This window comes from Siphateles boraxobius, unplaced genomic scaffold (assembly GCF_051911475.1).
Source record: "Siphateles boraxobius isolate OS27281-9 unplaced genomic scaffold, OSU_SipBor_1 20, whole genome shotgun sequence".
Taxonomy (NCBI): domain Eukaryota; kingdom Metazoa; phylum Chordata; class Actinopteri; order Cypriniformes; family Leuciscidae; genus Siphateles; species Siphateles boraxobius.
Genome location: NW_027508811.1, coordinates 10,931,106 through 10,946,146, shown reverse-complemented (window position 1 = coordinate 10,946,146; position 15,041 = coordinate 10,931,106). Strand labels below are relative to the sequence as shown.

Sequence of the window (15,041 nt, the reverse complement as noted above, 5' to 3'; positions counted from 1 at the left end):
GTTTTTGCTATTATTTTAAAATACAATCTACATTATTATACAAAGTCATAATAATAATAATAATAATAATAATAATAAATCTAAATAATTGTATTGAAAAATACCATCACGACTGTATCTGAACACTGAAGAAAAACATTTACTGATAACCATTTAAAACGCATGCACTATTGCCAGCTTTGTTCATTTGTGTTGGTTTTTCTTTTTAGGACAAACACATCTCACACTTCAGAGTTTTGCCAGCAGCTTTTCTCTTAGACATAAAAGCCCACTCTTGAGGTGGAATAGTTCTCATTACAGCTATGGCAAACAGAGATTTGTGTCAGACTGTGACACTGAAAAGAGAGCAGAGGTTTTAGACTAATGTGTTTATTTTCAGTGGGCTGTATTATGAGGGCAGTTCAGCAGAACAGCTGAAAATCCAATGCCTGGAAAAATTCAAAGGCAATCACACACATAATGAGTTCAGTAAAAACCCGTTATCACAGCTCAAGGTAATTCTCTTCCTGTTTTCCTCTGGAGTATAATGGTGGGGGGTTGGCAGAGGAGAGAGACTGTTAGAGAGAGAACCAAAACTGACAGAATAAAAGAACATGTATTAAAATGTGGAGAAAAATAGAAAGGAAGGCTGCTGAATTTAATGGTGGACCTGCTGTGGAAATAACACTGAGCACAGTGTTGTCCAACTTCCTTTTAAAGGAAACAGAGATATTTAAGCAGTTTACAGCAGGACAGTCCTTTTTATCAGTTGACGTCTCTCTCGCTGTTGTTCTCATGCAGGGATGTGTGTCAGACTTGCCAATAGTTTGTGGTAATTTTAACTAGATTTTATTTTTGACACATACATTTTTAAATTCTTGCTTCCCTGCCATTCACATCATAGATTTTTAAAATTCATAATCTAGCAGATACAAACTATTGCTGGAATGTCTTCCCAGTGATTTATTTATTTTTGCCAAATTTACTTTGAAAATCCTGCAGTGTCTGATTACGTAAATATTTCAGATTTTGTCTGATTATAATTCCTTTTGCAATATTGTCATGTCTAAATATACAAGATAAAATAATCAGATAAAATTTGGAAATCATATTACTTTTTGTTTGATCATGATCTTACAAGAGAACATGGGGTGAATTTCATTACTTTCACTGCTTTGATTTGAACAGATGTCGCCTTTTTTTTTGCTATGCAACAAGAAATACAAAGGTTTCTTCGTATTTTATTTTTATTAAACCTATAATGAAATTGCTATTTAAATTTATACATCTCTTGCAATTGTGTAAATAATCAAATCTAAATTCTTGACAAGAGGCTATTTCTGCAATAGTTTAACCTCTTTAAATTACAAGACAAGCATATTTTCAAACGGTAGTCTACTTCATAAACAGAATTACTTTGTTTATAGACCAATTTTGACATTTTATCTTTTCATCATTAATTCTGTGAGGAACAATAGGTGTAGATCTATCTATACGTAGCCTACACACGTAACCGTATATGTCGTGTAATAGCGCCGCCCTTTAGGCCGCATTGCCCAACTGCAGGTATCAGCAAAAGCGATGATGGATAACGGGTCCGTTGCTTTATCCCTACACAAACCCTCTACCCACCCCTTCAGCACCCCTCCAACCGTTTTGATTTAGAGGTATGCGATAATATAAACAGAAAAGGCTGTTTTTATTTAAACTCTTGCCATGTGGAAAAAATCCCCGCATTCTTAGTCCAGAAACAAGCTGCTAACGCTAGCCGCGCTAACCTGTTTATAGCCGCTTCTCCTCGCCTCTCTTATTTATCTGCTGTGTTTGGAGGAAACCAAGACGATATTATAATGTAATGTGATATAAGAGCTGTGCGTTTAGTTATTGTAATGGTCTGTAAACCAGTTGTCACGGCGATGTATGCCTCTTGTTGTCATAGCTGCAGTGTTAGCATGTGCACAGATCACAGGATACAAATCAACATGACTGCATTAAAAACTTAAATCTGAGGATTATAACCACAAATCAAAGGATTAAAGCACACAATTCACAGGATAAACGTCGCTGGTTTGATGCTGATTGACTCACCTCCACGTATCACCTCCTGGCTATTTTGCTCGTGCAACATCAACAAACAGGTAAACTGGGAATCAAGTGGAAAAAAAAAATCACTGATGCTTTGAGCTTATTGTTAAGGCAAGACACCACAGTTGAATACGGTAAAAAATAGTAAGAATATCAACATAATCCCACAGTTGATTAACTACACAATTGTTTATATTTCAGGTTGAAATATTGAAATTCTTAATATGCATTTTAATATTCGGTTAAATGTTTAAATATGCAAATGATGCGTTATCCAATTAAATCTGCATGAATCTGAATACATTTCCAGAACAGAAATCTAAATATTGGAAAAAGCCAAGTTCGAAATTAACGTTTTATTCTGTTGACATATTAAAGATGATACAGATGGGATTTTATATATCTCTTTTTGTCACTTCATAAATACTGTCAGCAGAAAAAAATATTTTTTTAGGAATTAAATGTTATATATATCAGAAGAACGATATATGAACAAACCCACCTGTGAAACCTTCAGAATATTTATGGTAATAAAACTGAAATGTTTGGTGTATGTAATGTAGTGCTGCTGAAGTGGAGATTTCAGGAGAAAAAAATCATTTTATGTATTGTAAATTAAGTCTACAGACGCAAGTAGATAAAGTGTAATAAAAGAAACATGTAAATGTGTATTTTGTTTGTTTTCTTTCCACTAATTTCAAGACGTTTTATGAAAGCGAAATAGCCCAAAATTACAGTATTAATCATGCATAAAAAAACAACGGTTTTGCCTGCATTGTCTTGTTAAGGATTGATTATTGCTTTTGTTTTCATAATAAACTGCTCTTTTCCATCTATATTCTATGAAAAATGAGTGTATATTGTAATATTGTGTGTTTCCACAGTGACTCACTGTAAGCGGGGCATGTGTGCATGTTCCAGAGCAGCTGGGGGGAGATGACCGAGTCTGTCTCTCCCGCGCTGTGTTCTTCATCATGGGGCCTGATGTGCCCCTGCTCAACGACTACAAGCAGGAGTTCTTCTGGAAGCGTTTCCCTCAGACTATCTTAGGGGGGCCGAGGCTGAAACTCGGATACTGCGCCCCACCATATGTCTATGTGCACCAGCTGGTGTTATTCCTGACACCATGGCTGTTGGGAGGCATCGGGACCCTCCTGTATCAGCTGAGGGTGCTGGATGAAGCCTGTGCGGGCGTTGTTTCGGGTGTGTTCATGCTAGGTGTGGGTGCCACCCTTCAGGGACTGGCATGGTGTATGGCACGTAGGACCGGATTGGTACAAAGGCTGCCTGCTGCCAGTAACATCCTTGCAGACGAGGAAGAGGTGGAGTTTACTCACTGCGTGGCCCCTGAGACAGTACGATTTGTAGTGCCTGGAAAGAGGTTTGTGGGTAATATAGTTTTGCACACCTTTCTTGCCGCTGCACTCTGTGGGTTGTCCACATGGTACCTGCTGCCGGACAGACTGAGCAGCCTGTATGGGCACCCGGGTGCAGGACTGGGAGCTGTCGTGCCTTTGTTTGCCCTGAGCTGGGTGACTGTTTGTATCGGGGAGTATTCGCTCATCGTCAACACGGCTACAGAAACGGCAACGTTTCAGCCGCAGGACACGTATGAGATCACGCCGCTCAACAGACCACTCTACATACTCGCTTTCATCGCCGTGGACCTGGCTCTAAGGTACAAATCCAACAATTCACCACTACTCTCTGACAGCGTATAGGTCAATGATAAATAAGGAAAGAAAGCAACCTTTAACATTTTTTGTTTGAAACTTCTTCTTTTTTTACACCACTGTTTAAAAGTTTGTCACGATCCCGTATACGGGATATCTAACTTTACTTCGCTATATTACTATTAAATCCTAATCTAATTATGACAAACTATATATCGTTGGAAAGGTCTAAGACTCCTAAATAGATATTTTGGCGCTGTTTTTTTCTTACAAATTATGTTTGAACTGTAATATTGAATTTATGACAAGAGTGCGCCTCAAAAATCGACGTCATTACAGGAGTTTCGGACCTTTGTCACAAAAAGTCGACGCATACACTTTTAATTAATTTAAACTTTGGTTTTTAATGGTAAAAGTTCATAATAAAACATAATCTAGTATTTGTCAATAAAAAAAGATAAAATTATATTTTAAAAAGTAAAGTAAGAAGTCCTTTAAAAAGTATGATATATATTATATATATATAAATACATTTTTTATTATTATTATATCACATATTTTAGTAGTTATCATAAATTAGGTATCATTTGAAAGCTTACGAACTCAGAATTCATCCTGTGAAAACCGTTTTGAAATTGGATGTTGGCGTTACCATAGAAACTGTATTTTTTTTATTAGGCCCCTCCCCTTTTGGGCATCATCTTTCATAATTTATTATCAAAACCTTTTCTAATATTGACAAAACACATATTGTTAGAAAGGTCTGAGTCTCAAGGTTCCATATTTAGTGACAGAAGTGATATTTAGATAGAAATTTATGAATTTGTTACAGCAGATTGCATACAATTAAATTCAATGGAATGCAATGGCACCCGGTGGCTATTTTTGGTGCTACGCCTAAACAAAATCTCATGGGAACTTCAATTTTTGTGATATCAACTTGAAATTTGGAACACAACTTGGTTAGATATATAGCTTTCATTTTATAGTAATTTTATTGTAAAAAATATTTTGTAAAATATTTATTTTATATTAAAATAAATATATTAATAAAGTATATTTGATTTACTGTAAATTATAACTTCCATAACTTTTTCATACTTTAATTTATTGAAGTGCTTTCACTTCAGTAATAATCTGCTGATTTTTTTCTTTAAAACAAGACCAAACTTAGGTCTGTATTCCAAAGCATTCTTGAATTACAACTATTTAAGTTTGTATAGTGCATTTTTATGTCAATTATCAAAAGGGGAGTGACAGCTAAGGGGAAATATATAATTTTATATAAAATTTAATATAATATAAAATATAATTTTATCTTTTTACTTTTGTGGAAACCATGATACTTTTTTTATCAGGATTCTTTGATGAATTAATAGAAAACTTTTGTAACATTATAAAGGTCTTCACTGTCACAATGCATCCTTACTAAATAAAAGTATAAAGGAACTCTCTCGAAAACGTTCTTTTTTTTACTATTACAGTTGTCGAGATTAACTAATCATGAAAAGTGTTTATTATAGCATTATATTTAGATCTACTCACGTGGCATGAAAGGTTTCCAGCGATGAGCATTGTAGCCATTGACAGACATGTCTGTTGTCTATAGATGAAACTTAATTTCTGCACTCTCAGGAATGCTTTCAACATAACTAACAGCGCAAACACAATGTAAATAAGAGATTCATTGTGCATTGTAGACAGCATCATTGATTATAAAGGGAGTTTTGGAGAGAGTCCAGAACTCATTCCCTGATAAACTCCCTCTGTGTGATTGACAGCTCCAGTGATTTTAAATGAAGGCTTCTTTGATTGCTCTCTGTATATAACTTAATCACAATCTAAAAAACAGATTATTTTCATGCTACTAAGAGAAACAATGTAAAGTTGACTGTTTAGTCACTGCCTGGATTTGCTGACGCATAAACAGCAACAAACGTTTTTGAGACAAAGAACATCTGACTGTACATAAATCATTACATATCAGATTACTTATCAGATATCACAGATTAGACATTAAAATTGACATGGTTACTTATATGTTGTGGCTTTAATGTTGTGTCCATATGTTACTGTACGTTCACACCACCGCCGGCGAGAGCGGCAAAATTCGCTCTCGCCGCCCTGCCAGCGACGCCGTGGAAAGATACGTGGACGCTCTGATGCTCTGACGTAGATCCAACGCGTGGTCGTTTTTACAACTGTATTTAAAGGGGCCACAAAGCATCAATCATGTCGATCGTTATTTTTGCAGAAAATTGATCGATGGAAAAAACTTAACAATTATAGTGACATGTTTGCTAATGAAATAAACAAATTAAAAGCCATTTGTGTGGTGTGGCTCTTGTGTTCATGGTTAAGTGCTATTATAATTTACATTCCCACTGAAAAACAAGCGTTCTAGCGCGAAAATATTGCCTATAAATAGTGTTGCGCGCCTTCTTATCAAATTCAAATGATCAACCTCCTCAATTTTGCTTGGGAACTAATGTGGTCGGAACCAAAGTTTACAACACTGCGTTCTCTGGACTCCTCTCAAACGGAGCACTTCTATATTCCGATTGGTTGCCGCCGAACCGCGTCATTGCTTATTACCATAAAGGTGACCTGACTTCAACTCTCCTCGCCGCTCTCACCGTCCAAGACGCGCCGCTCCGCCCTCGCCGGAGTTCGCCGCCGGCTCTCATTGAAAATGAATGACTTCCGGCCACTTTGACGCTCTCGCCGGCGGCGGTGTGAACGCACAGTTACAGTATAAGTCTGTTTGCAAAGCCTGTGCAGAAATTGCAACTGATTTATCAAAGAATCTACAGTGAGACATTTACATAATTGAAAATAAATAACCACTTTCCGAACATTAGGATCCTTTAGAAGGTAATGTTTTAGGCAATTTTTAGTCCTCCAGTGATCCTGTATCACTTATCTCTCCTTCTCATCTCACTAATGTGGCAGTTGGCGGGTCCAAAGACACTTGATGATGTAAAAGTTGGTGTTGATCTGATTCTGCAGAGGCAGTCTTTCGTCACGCTATTGCGTCATAATGTGACAAAATGTGAAACGAGTTGTTTTTGTTTAAATAAAAAGCTGTTTCTAGACTGAGGAAGTTTTCATTTCTGAACTTTCAGGATGTTTTTATAAAACAATGACCTCTTACATGTCAAAAGATCAAGAAATTCTAAGTTCAAGAAATTCTTTGAATTCTTAGTTTATCAACCCTTTAAAATAAATATTCTGATCATAGAAGATATGTATGTCATTCATTTTATGTATAAATTTAAATTTTATTTTGTTTTTTATTAAATTAATAGATTACAGACATAAAAAATTAGATTTTTTTGAGACTGTTGTGATGCAACCTAAACTTATGAGGACTGATAAACCTAATGTTTGAGTGTGAATGTCAAGGGTCATCTCCCGGATCTCATTCTCTCTCTCCTCTAAGATTTTCAGGTTCTGGTGTGATGGAATGGCAAGTAGCAGCTCAGGTGCTTCACGTGTTGTTTGTGGCTCTGCCGGTGCTTTGGGCTTTGGGAATGCTCTCTCCGCTGGACGCTCTTCTGCTGTGGGCCATGGAACAGACCTTGGTGCACGGCCTGGGTGGGTCAGCCATGTCCACCAACATCAGGTGAGCATCATTCTCTCACTGGTTTAACTTCCTTGTCTTACATTACTAAACTTTAGACTAACTTCACACTCAAAGAATCTTTAAACCTATGCATTTGAATTGCATATACATTTTCCATCCATATGTAATTTCCATCCATTTTCATGGATTACCTAAATAATCTACTAAATTTAACATGATGCATATTTGTCAGTCATATGTAAATGAAACATAACACCTAAAACAACATTTCTGTAATAGTACTTGTAAACCTTATGTTTTAAATTCACAATATACACATTTATATATGTATCATCAATCAATCCAGTTTGTTTCAGTCTCATACATTTAACTACCTGAATATTGCTGAATACATTTAATTGTTTTCATAATGAACAGATTTATGCTGATTCTAAGCAATGTATAACAATAAAATAAATGTATTTTGAAATGTTTATTTAAAAATGATTGTATGAAATGAAATGATTATTTAAATAAAATCAAATAGATGCAAATAGTTAATAAACTATGCCATGATTTTTTTAATTGCAGAAATCTTACCCATTCCATTTATGTATGACTGACTAATATGCATCACATTGTGTTGATTAGTTTGTTTATGAAAAAACTAAAAAAAAAATCAATCTTACATTGAGCGCATTAAGTCTGGTCTACATTGGTGTGAAGAACTACACATTTCAGACTTCTGTGGTACAAAATCTTTTGCTTTTCTTTTTTTCCTTCAGGCTCTTGGTGATGTTTCTGTCATCCGTGTGTGTTGCCACCTGTACCTTCTTCATTCCCTCCTCATTGGGTGTGGTTCTATTCACTGTTGCCATGGGTTACCTCCTCAGCCAGGACCTAACCCAGCTGCTGGTGCTCCTGAAGGGAACTTCTCCAACCTTGGGTCTGGGCTGGTGGGGGCTTCCTCTTTCCCTGCTGTTCATAATAGGATCCTTGACTGAGGCTGGACTCCTTCATCAGCTGTATCTCAATGACCCAGGGAATGTAACGTTGGGTGTGAACTCTGTAGAGCATTGGGGATCTTCTGTGGGACCTCCAAGCCCACAAGAGGTGATCGGCTGGCTGCTTATTGCTCTGTTTCTCATCACCCGTCTGCTGAGAGAGCTCCAGGGAGCTTGTGTGCTGGGAGGTGCCATGCTCAACCCACTCTACCCCAAACGGGTCATGACTGCCCAGGCTTTCAGGCTGAAGACTCGTGGTCTGCGATTCGCAGGAATCATCCGGAGGATCTTATTGAACCTGGGTGAGGAGATATTTGCACTGTACCAACCAAACAATCCTTTGCATCTCTCATATATGTCCTTTCTGTTTGCCAGTATGGTCTGTTGGAGTGAGATGTTATCTTCGCATTGATAAAACATTAGAGCTGAGAGAATTGTGATTCTATTTTAAACAAAACAATTGTGATTCTCATTTTATCCAGAATTGTGCAGTTCTTAAACACACAGGAATGCATGATATATTGATACAATATCAGTTATCTTGTTAGAATTTCTTTTATATTTATTGCTATTTGTCAGTATTGAGTATGTAATGGTAAATATTTATTGTGCATGCACATTTTCCTTATTTTAAAATGTAAATGCCATTTGCTATTATCTAACACGTACATCTTTAAAAATAATTTAATAACACTGTTTAGCAAGTCTCAAAGTAGATTTTATATTGTACATTGTAATGTTGTGATGCTTAAATTAATTTTAATTGATTAATTGATTTTAGTAATAGTATACTAGTATAGCATTAATTTTATATATATATATATATATATATATAAGTATGTTTATCTGTATTGATCAGAACTTTTATATTGGTGCATCGATTCAGTTTAGTTTTTATTGCTCTTTTTTCATTTATTTAGACAAAATAGTATATAATTCATAAAATATATTACAAATTAATAAATATACATAATTGATATATTTCTATTAATTGCTTGCTAACACATAATAATGCCTTTATGTGTGTATTTTGATGTTAATGTTCATATTTGACTTTACAGTGAGTCCATTGGCTATGATTGCTTTCTTGTCTGTGGATGAATCTCTAGAGAAGCTCCACACGGCCTCTCTCGCCATTGGCTTTACTCGGGCATTCAGAATGGTAAGAGAGTTTATCAGTAAACCATCTTAAAGCATTATGAGGACATGAACAGAACTATTTGTCCCTTAATCTTTGACCCCTGACTCATTGGGCTTTGTACGGTAGGTGTGGCAGAGCTCTGAGGCTGCTCTACTGCAAATGGTGCTGGTGGTGATCATCAGACTTGCAGGGGGGCACAGAGTCGCACGCTGGCATGAGTTGGGCACTACAGTGCAGCTGATTCTGGTGAGCCAAATGTAACTTGATGCCTTAACTGTAATTAAATTGCAGGGACGTTTGTGTAATAACCTTTTTCTTGCAGGTCTCCTTGGTTGTGAATCGTGTGTCACAGTTTGTATGTAAGCTGAGTTTCGCTCTTACGGTGTTGATTACATCCTGGACGGAGAGTAAACAGCGTCGTCAGTCAGCGGGCACTTTGCTGGCACTCAACGCTGCTCTATGCCCTCTTCTATTGGCTGTTGTGGCTCTCTCTGCCCTTCTGTCTGCCCCTCTGCTTCCTCTCTTCACACTACCCGTGTTCCTGGTGGGATTCCCCAGGCCGCTCCGCTCGTGGCCAGGCACCCCAGGCACCGCCTGCCCTTGCCCAGATTCTGTTTATTACCAACAGCTCTGCAAAAGACTGGCATCGGCTCTCAGACCTGCACTCGCTAATGGTGCATTTGGTGAGTGACAACAGCTGAAAAACATGGGTATCCTGATCTCTATCATGTTGTAAAGATCAAAGTGCAGTCATAAGTGACAGTTAATACATATTAAATTTCTAAAATGCAAAAAAAATATATATATATTGTGCAACCAATTGTTTTCTGAGAATAGTAAAAAAAGTGTTTTTTGTGCACTAAGTCAGCATATTAGAATGATTTCTGAAGGATCATGTGACCCTGAAGACTGGAGTAATGATGCTGAAAATTCAGCTTTACCATCACTGGAATAATTAAAAAATATATAGATATATATATATATTTAGAAAACGGCTGTTTCAAATTGTAATAATATTTCACAATATTTCGGTTTTCAATGTATTGTTGATCAAATAAATACAACCTCAGTGAGCATAAGAGACTTCTTTCAGAAAGATTAAAAAAATTACTGACCACAATCTTTTTAAATGGTAGTGTAAATGTAAATATTTTCTCAGAAAAATTCCCTTAATTAGATCAATTAAAACATTATTGTAGCAGATGAGCAAGTCACTGAATAATCATTTCAAAAAATGGATTTGGAAGTTCATAGCCTGTATTGTTTGTTTTTATTATTGCTGTAGAGTACATGTTAAGGAACCTGATAAAATATTGTTAAAGCTATTTTTATTTAAATTTGCAGCCCTAATATTCATGCATCTGGTTGCAGGTTGCTGTACTCCGGGATCTCATTACCTCGGCCGCTTTCAGGGTCGACTTCTGTGGATCTCTGTTCTAGAGAGAGGCTACGGCTATTGCACTGTCAACATTAAGGTATACCTGCTTTCTTGCATTTGCTCTTAAAAAATTAAATGCTTTATTTGGAGGTCTACATAACACCAGTTTATGAATTCTCATTGGCTACCATGTTTCACCACAGGGACTGGAACTACAGGAAACATCATGCCACACAGTGGAGGCTCGGCGTGTGGATGAGGTTTTTGAAGGAGCGTTCGATCACGTGGAGCGGCCGGGCCAGTGTTTCCGACTATTGAACCCTCACTGGGGAAATGTTCTGACCCCTTGCTCTATGTTACCTGTCAGGGTTTACTCCGACGCCCAGAACGTTCTAACAGGAATCATTGACTCGCCTGACCACCTGCGTCAGCTCAACTCTGACTTCCTTAAAACGCTTGTCTGGATTTTATTGCGTTACTGTGTACAGGAATTGACACGTGGTGCTCTGCAAACAAAAGGTCAGTCTCTACAGACTTCTGGACGCAAATCGCAAAGCTCCCAGCATGCCGTGCCCTCTGAGCCCGATCCGGCTGTCGTCACAGTTGCCATGGACTCTCAAGTACGCCCTGAATCCTCCTCATCTTGTCATTTGAGGGGGCAAGACAGCTCCAGCCCCTCATCCTTTGCTGATTGGTCAGATGAGGATGATCTCTTCGGTCCAGTCACAATGCGGCGACCGATGAGAATGATGGTAAGGACAGATGAAGGGCAGACCGAGTTCGGGTTGGGGGTCTCTCTTCCAGGTTCTGTTGAAATCCACAGCCTGTATGAGAGCATGGCCCTTTCTTCTCTCCCTACCCTTAGACCTCTGGGTCTGGGTTTGGGACTCGGCCTGCCCATCGTAGATAAAGGGAAAGATAAAATCCCTGCACCCACTTCGACCACCGTCCCGAGTAACTCCCAGCCTCTCCACTTCACTAGCCCTCACTCAGAGCTCTTCTCTCTGCCCTCAGAGTGGCGGACCGCCCAGTTGGCTTCCTCCAAACTCCAGGTACTGCGACCCTGCTTCCCAGAGGCCTGGTTCTGCTTTTGTTTGTCCCAGCTGGTGGTGGAGAGCTTTGGGGAGGGAGAGTTTGAGCAGGTGACACTGGGTTTGCAGGAGGACCGTGCTCTGCGGGAGCTTTATACCCAGGTGGTGCTATCATGCTGTGTGGCGCTAGGGGCAGATGCTCAGATGTTCAGCCCCAATCTGCTGTTTAGGCTGTACTGCGGGGACGGCCCCTGGACCGAGGGACTTGAGTGGCTCCGAGCCAATAAAGAGCTGCATCAGCTCACGCTCAGGGCTTTCAGGTAACAGACAAGCAAGATTCAGTTCACATTTTACATCAGAAAGGGGCCTTTTATCAGCTGCGTTTCCTAAAACGTGACCGCTGTTGATTCATTCTGTGTGCAGGTACAGTGTAAAACTGTTGGTAGACCAGGCATCTCTTGGTCCGGTAGAGAGTCTGGATGAGCTCTACACAACTTTACAGGATTACCATAACAACTGGTTCATCGGCCTGGTAACAGACCACAGTTGGCAAGACAGTGTTGTACAGGAGAAGCCCTTTCTATTCTCTCTCGGACATGACCTCACCATGGTAAGCACCATATTTACTGTAATGTAACCATGGCTACCAAACATTAACTTGTTAGACTGTGTCATAACCTGGTGTGATGCAATAAAAAAAATCTCTTCTTAGTAAATACAGTCATGACTGTAATGTGTTTGTCAGAGCGTTTTGACGCTCTGTTGCTTCTTACTACTGTGAAATTGTGCTTGCTAGGCCTGGCGTGTTGTGTTGGAATTCTGCTGAGTACAGACAAATTACTTATCGCATCTGGTTAGGAGGACACAGTGTTATGTTGATACTTTCTGAACAATATATTTGTACAATATTACACATTTTGTTTATTTACCAGTATCAGTCAATATTGGATATTTAATTGTACATTACTTATCTCTATTTTTTTCATTCAGGTTATCTTAGCTGTTCTAAATCACATGTAGTTTGATTTGATTAATTTAATTATAATAGAATTAGCTTAATATAATTTTAAATATAATTTAATAATTCTGTTGAATGTAATCTTTAAGTAAATCTCAAAATTAATAAAAGAAAATTCATACCATACTTTTGTAATGTTGTGCTGCTTTAATAAATATATTTAGCATTTAAAACAAGTGATTTTAGTTGATTAAATGTAGACAAACTGTTGTAGAATTTACCATCAGCCATTTATTGGTCATAACTTGAAAATAATTATCAGCGAATCGGTATTTACTAGAAGTTTAAAGGAGAACTCCGGTCAATTTTAACATTGAGCTCATTTTTTTTGTAAATTTGGAGTGCTGTCAGTACAGAGAACAACGACAAAAATCGGTGTTGCCTACACCGTGTTATCCTCTTTTACAAATTTGCACCCTGTTGACTTAAATGGGCCAAGTTTTAAACCTGCTTTTAGCCTCTTAACATCCTTGATGTGTCATTACAAGTGCACAGCCATGTGAGTGATTTTTTTCAGAGTGAACACGGTGAATCTGACTGCAGTAGATGTGAAAGATATGAATAAAAGTGATGTTAATTCAGCCAGCTCGCATACCTGTATTTACTTCCTGTTTTCGGTCGAAGTCCACAGTAGTCGATTGTCGAGTGCGTGTGCGCGATCATTGTTAACTAAGCATCAGTGGACACTCAGACTGTCAGCTGTCAGCCGATGACGGTGCTGTGTGGTGTTCTGAGAATATCAGCTCAAATGGATAGTTCATCCGAATCAGATGTTGGAACACCAATGATCGTGTGTATGCACTCGACAATCGACTACTGTGGACTTCTACCGAAAACAGGAAGTAAATACAGGTATGTGAGCAGGCTGAATTAACATCACTTTTTAGTCATATCTTTCACATCTACTGCAGTCAGATTCACCATGTTCACTCTGAATAAAATCACTCACATGGCTGTGCACTTGTAATGACGGTGCACAGCCATCAAAGCAGGTTTAAAACTTGCCCCATTTAACAGGGTGCAAATTTTAAAAAGAGGATAACACTGTGTACGCAACACCGATTTTTGTCGTTGTTCTCTGTACTGACAGCACTCCAAATTTACAAAAAAATGAGCTCAATGTTAAAATTTACCAGAGTTCTCCTTTAATATTAGTCGCACCCTGCTCTTCATACATGATAGTTTCCCTTGAGTTTAAACATTTTATTTCTTAAAAAGTTTCCATATGATCATTTACAGATGTGGTATACATTTTCTGTTTTTCACAGGGGGCGTATACGAGCCGTGTGTTGTCTCTGCAGGAGAATCTGGTCCAGGTGGGAGTTTTGAATGAGGAGGGTGTGAGGGGCCAGTGGGCCAACCTGTCATGGGAGCTACTGTATGCCACGAATGACGACGAGGAGCGCTACAGCATTCAAGCCCATCCTGTGATGCTGAGGAACCTGACCGTTCAAGCAGCTGACCCACCTCTGGGATACCCTATCTACTCATCTCCGCCCATCCACCTACGCTGCTTATGACCGCCAACTGCCCCACCTTTCATTTGTGTCAGCACACACACTAATTCGACCAGCTCATGAATTTCATGAAGTCAGATGTTTCTGCACACAGCGAGTTATTTTATTGAACGTATGAAGCATTTGAAATTGCTACTGTTGTAGTGACATTTGGCTTCTGAAAGAAATGCATGAATTGATGAACGTCAGCAGAATGAAGTAAATGGGATCTGTTTGAGGATCAGTAAAATCCTCCACACATAAAAAAACTGTAAACTCATTCAGAGCCAAGATTTATTATTGTCTCTGGGAAGTGTACTCTATTTTCTCAACAATGGACCTTGACTGAATCTCACCTCACGCTGAGCTTCCATTTCACTCTTTTTTTCCCCCCACTTTCTTGTTAAGCATCCTTCAAGAGCCTCGTAAAAAGAAAGAAGAGAAACAGGAAAACGGTTGCCCTTTTAAAAAGCCTATTTGTCAAATCACAAGGATGTGCCTTGGTTCTTATTTTCAGTGGTTATGAATGTTTTTTTTTTATGTGACCACGTTGTGTTATAAAATATCAAGGTAAATTTGCTCTTGCATATTTGTTCATCCTACTTTGGCTCGGTCTTTGTATGGTTGTGTAATTGTATGTATAGAAAAAAATACAGATGTTTTATATAAAT

General features: G+C 38.3%; 1 protein-coding gene across 4 annotated transcripts; it reads left to right on the top strand.

Moving 5' to 3' along the window:
* Positions 1-1,516: 1,516 nt before the first annotated feature.
* On the top strand, positions 1,517-15,040 carry pcnx4 (pecanex 4). Of its 4 annotated transcripts, XM_077236703.1 has the most exons (12): positions 1,531-1,646; positions 2,033-2,117; positions 2,949-3,742; positions 7,180-7,362; positions 8,088-8,608; positions 9,368-9,468; positions 9,574-9,693; positions 9,770-10,130; positions 10,819-10,922; positions 11,029-12,176; positions 12,280-12,466; positions 14,143-15,040. In XM_077236703.1, exons 3-12 carry the CDS (start codon positions 3,039-3,041, stop codon positions 14,392-14,394), a joined length of 3,681 nt encoding a protein of 1,226 aa, XP_077092818.1. In that variant the 5' UTR covers positions 1,531-1,646; positions 2,033-2,117; positions 2,949-3,038; the 3' UTR covers positions 14,395-15,040. The 4 variants fall into 4 exon arrangements, with proteins under 4 accessions (XP_077092819.1, XP_077092817.1, XP_077092818.1 ...); XM_077236704.1 differs by lacking the exon at positions 2,033-2,117 and having other exon boundaries at positions 1,517-1,646; XM_077236702.1 differs by having other exon boundaries at positions 1,517-2,117.
* The last annotated feature ends 1 nt before the right edge of the window (position 15,041 follows it).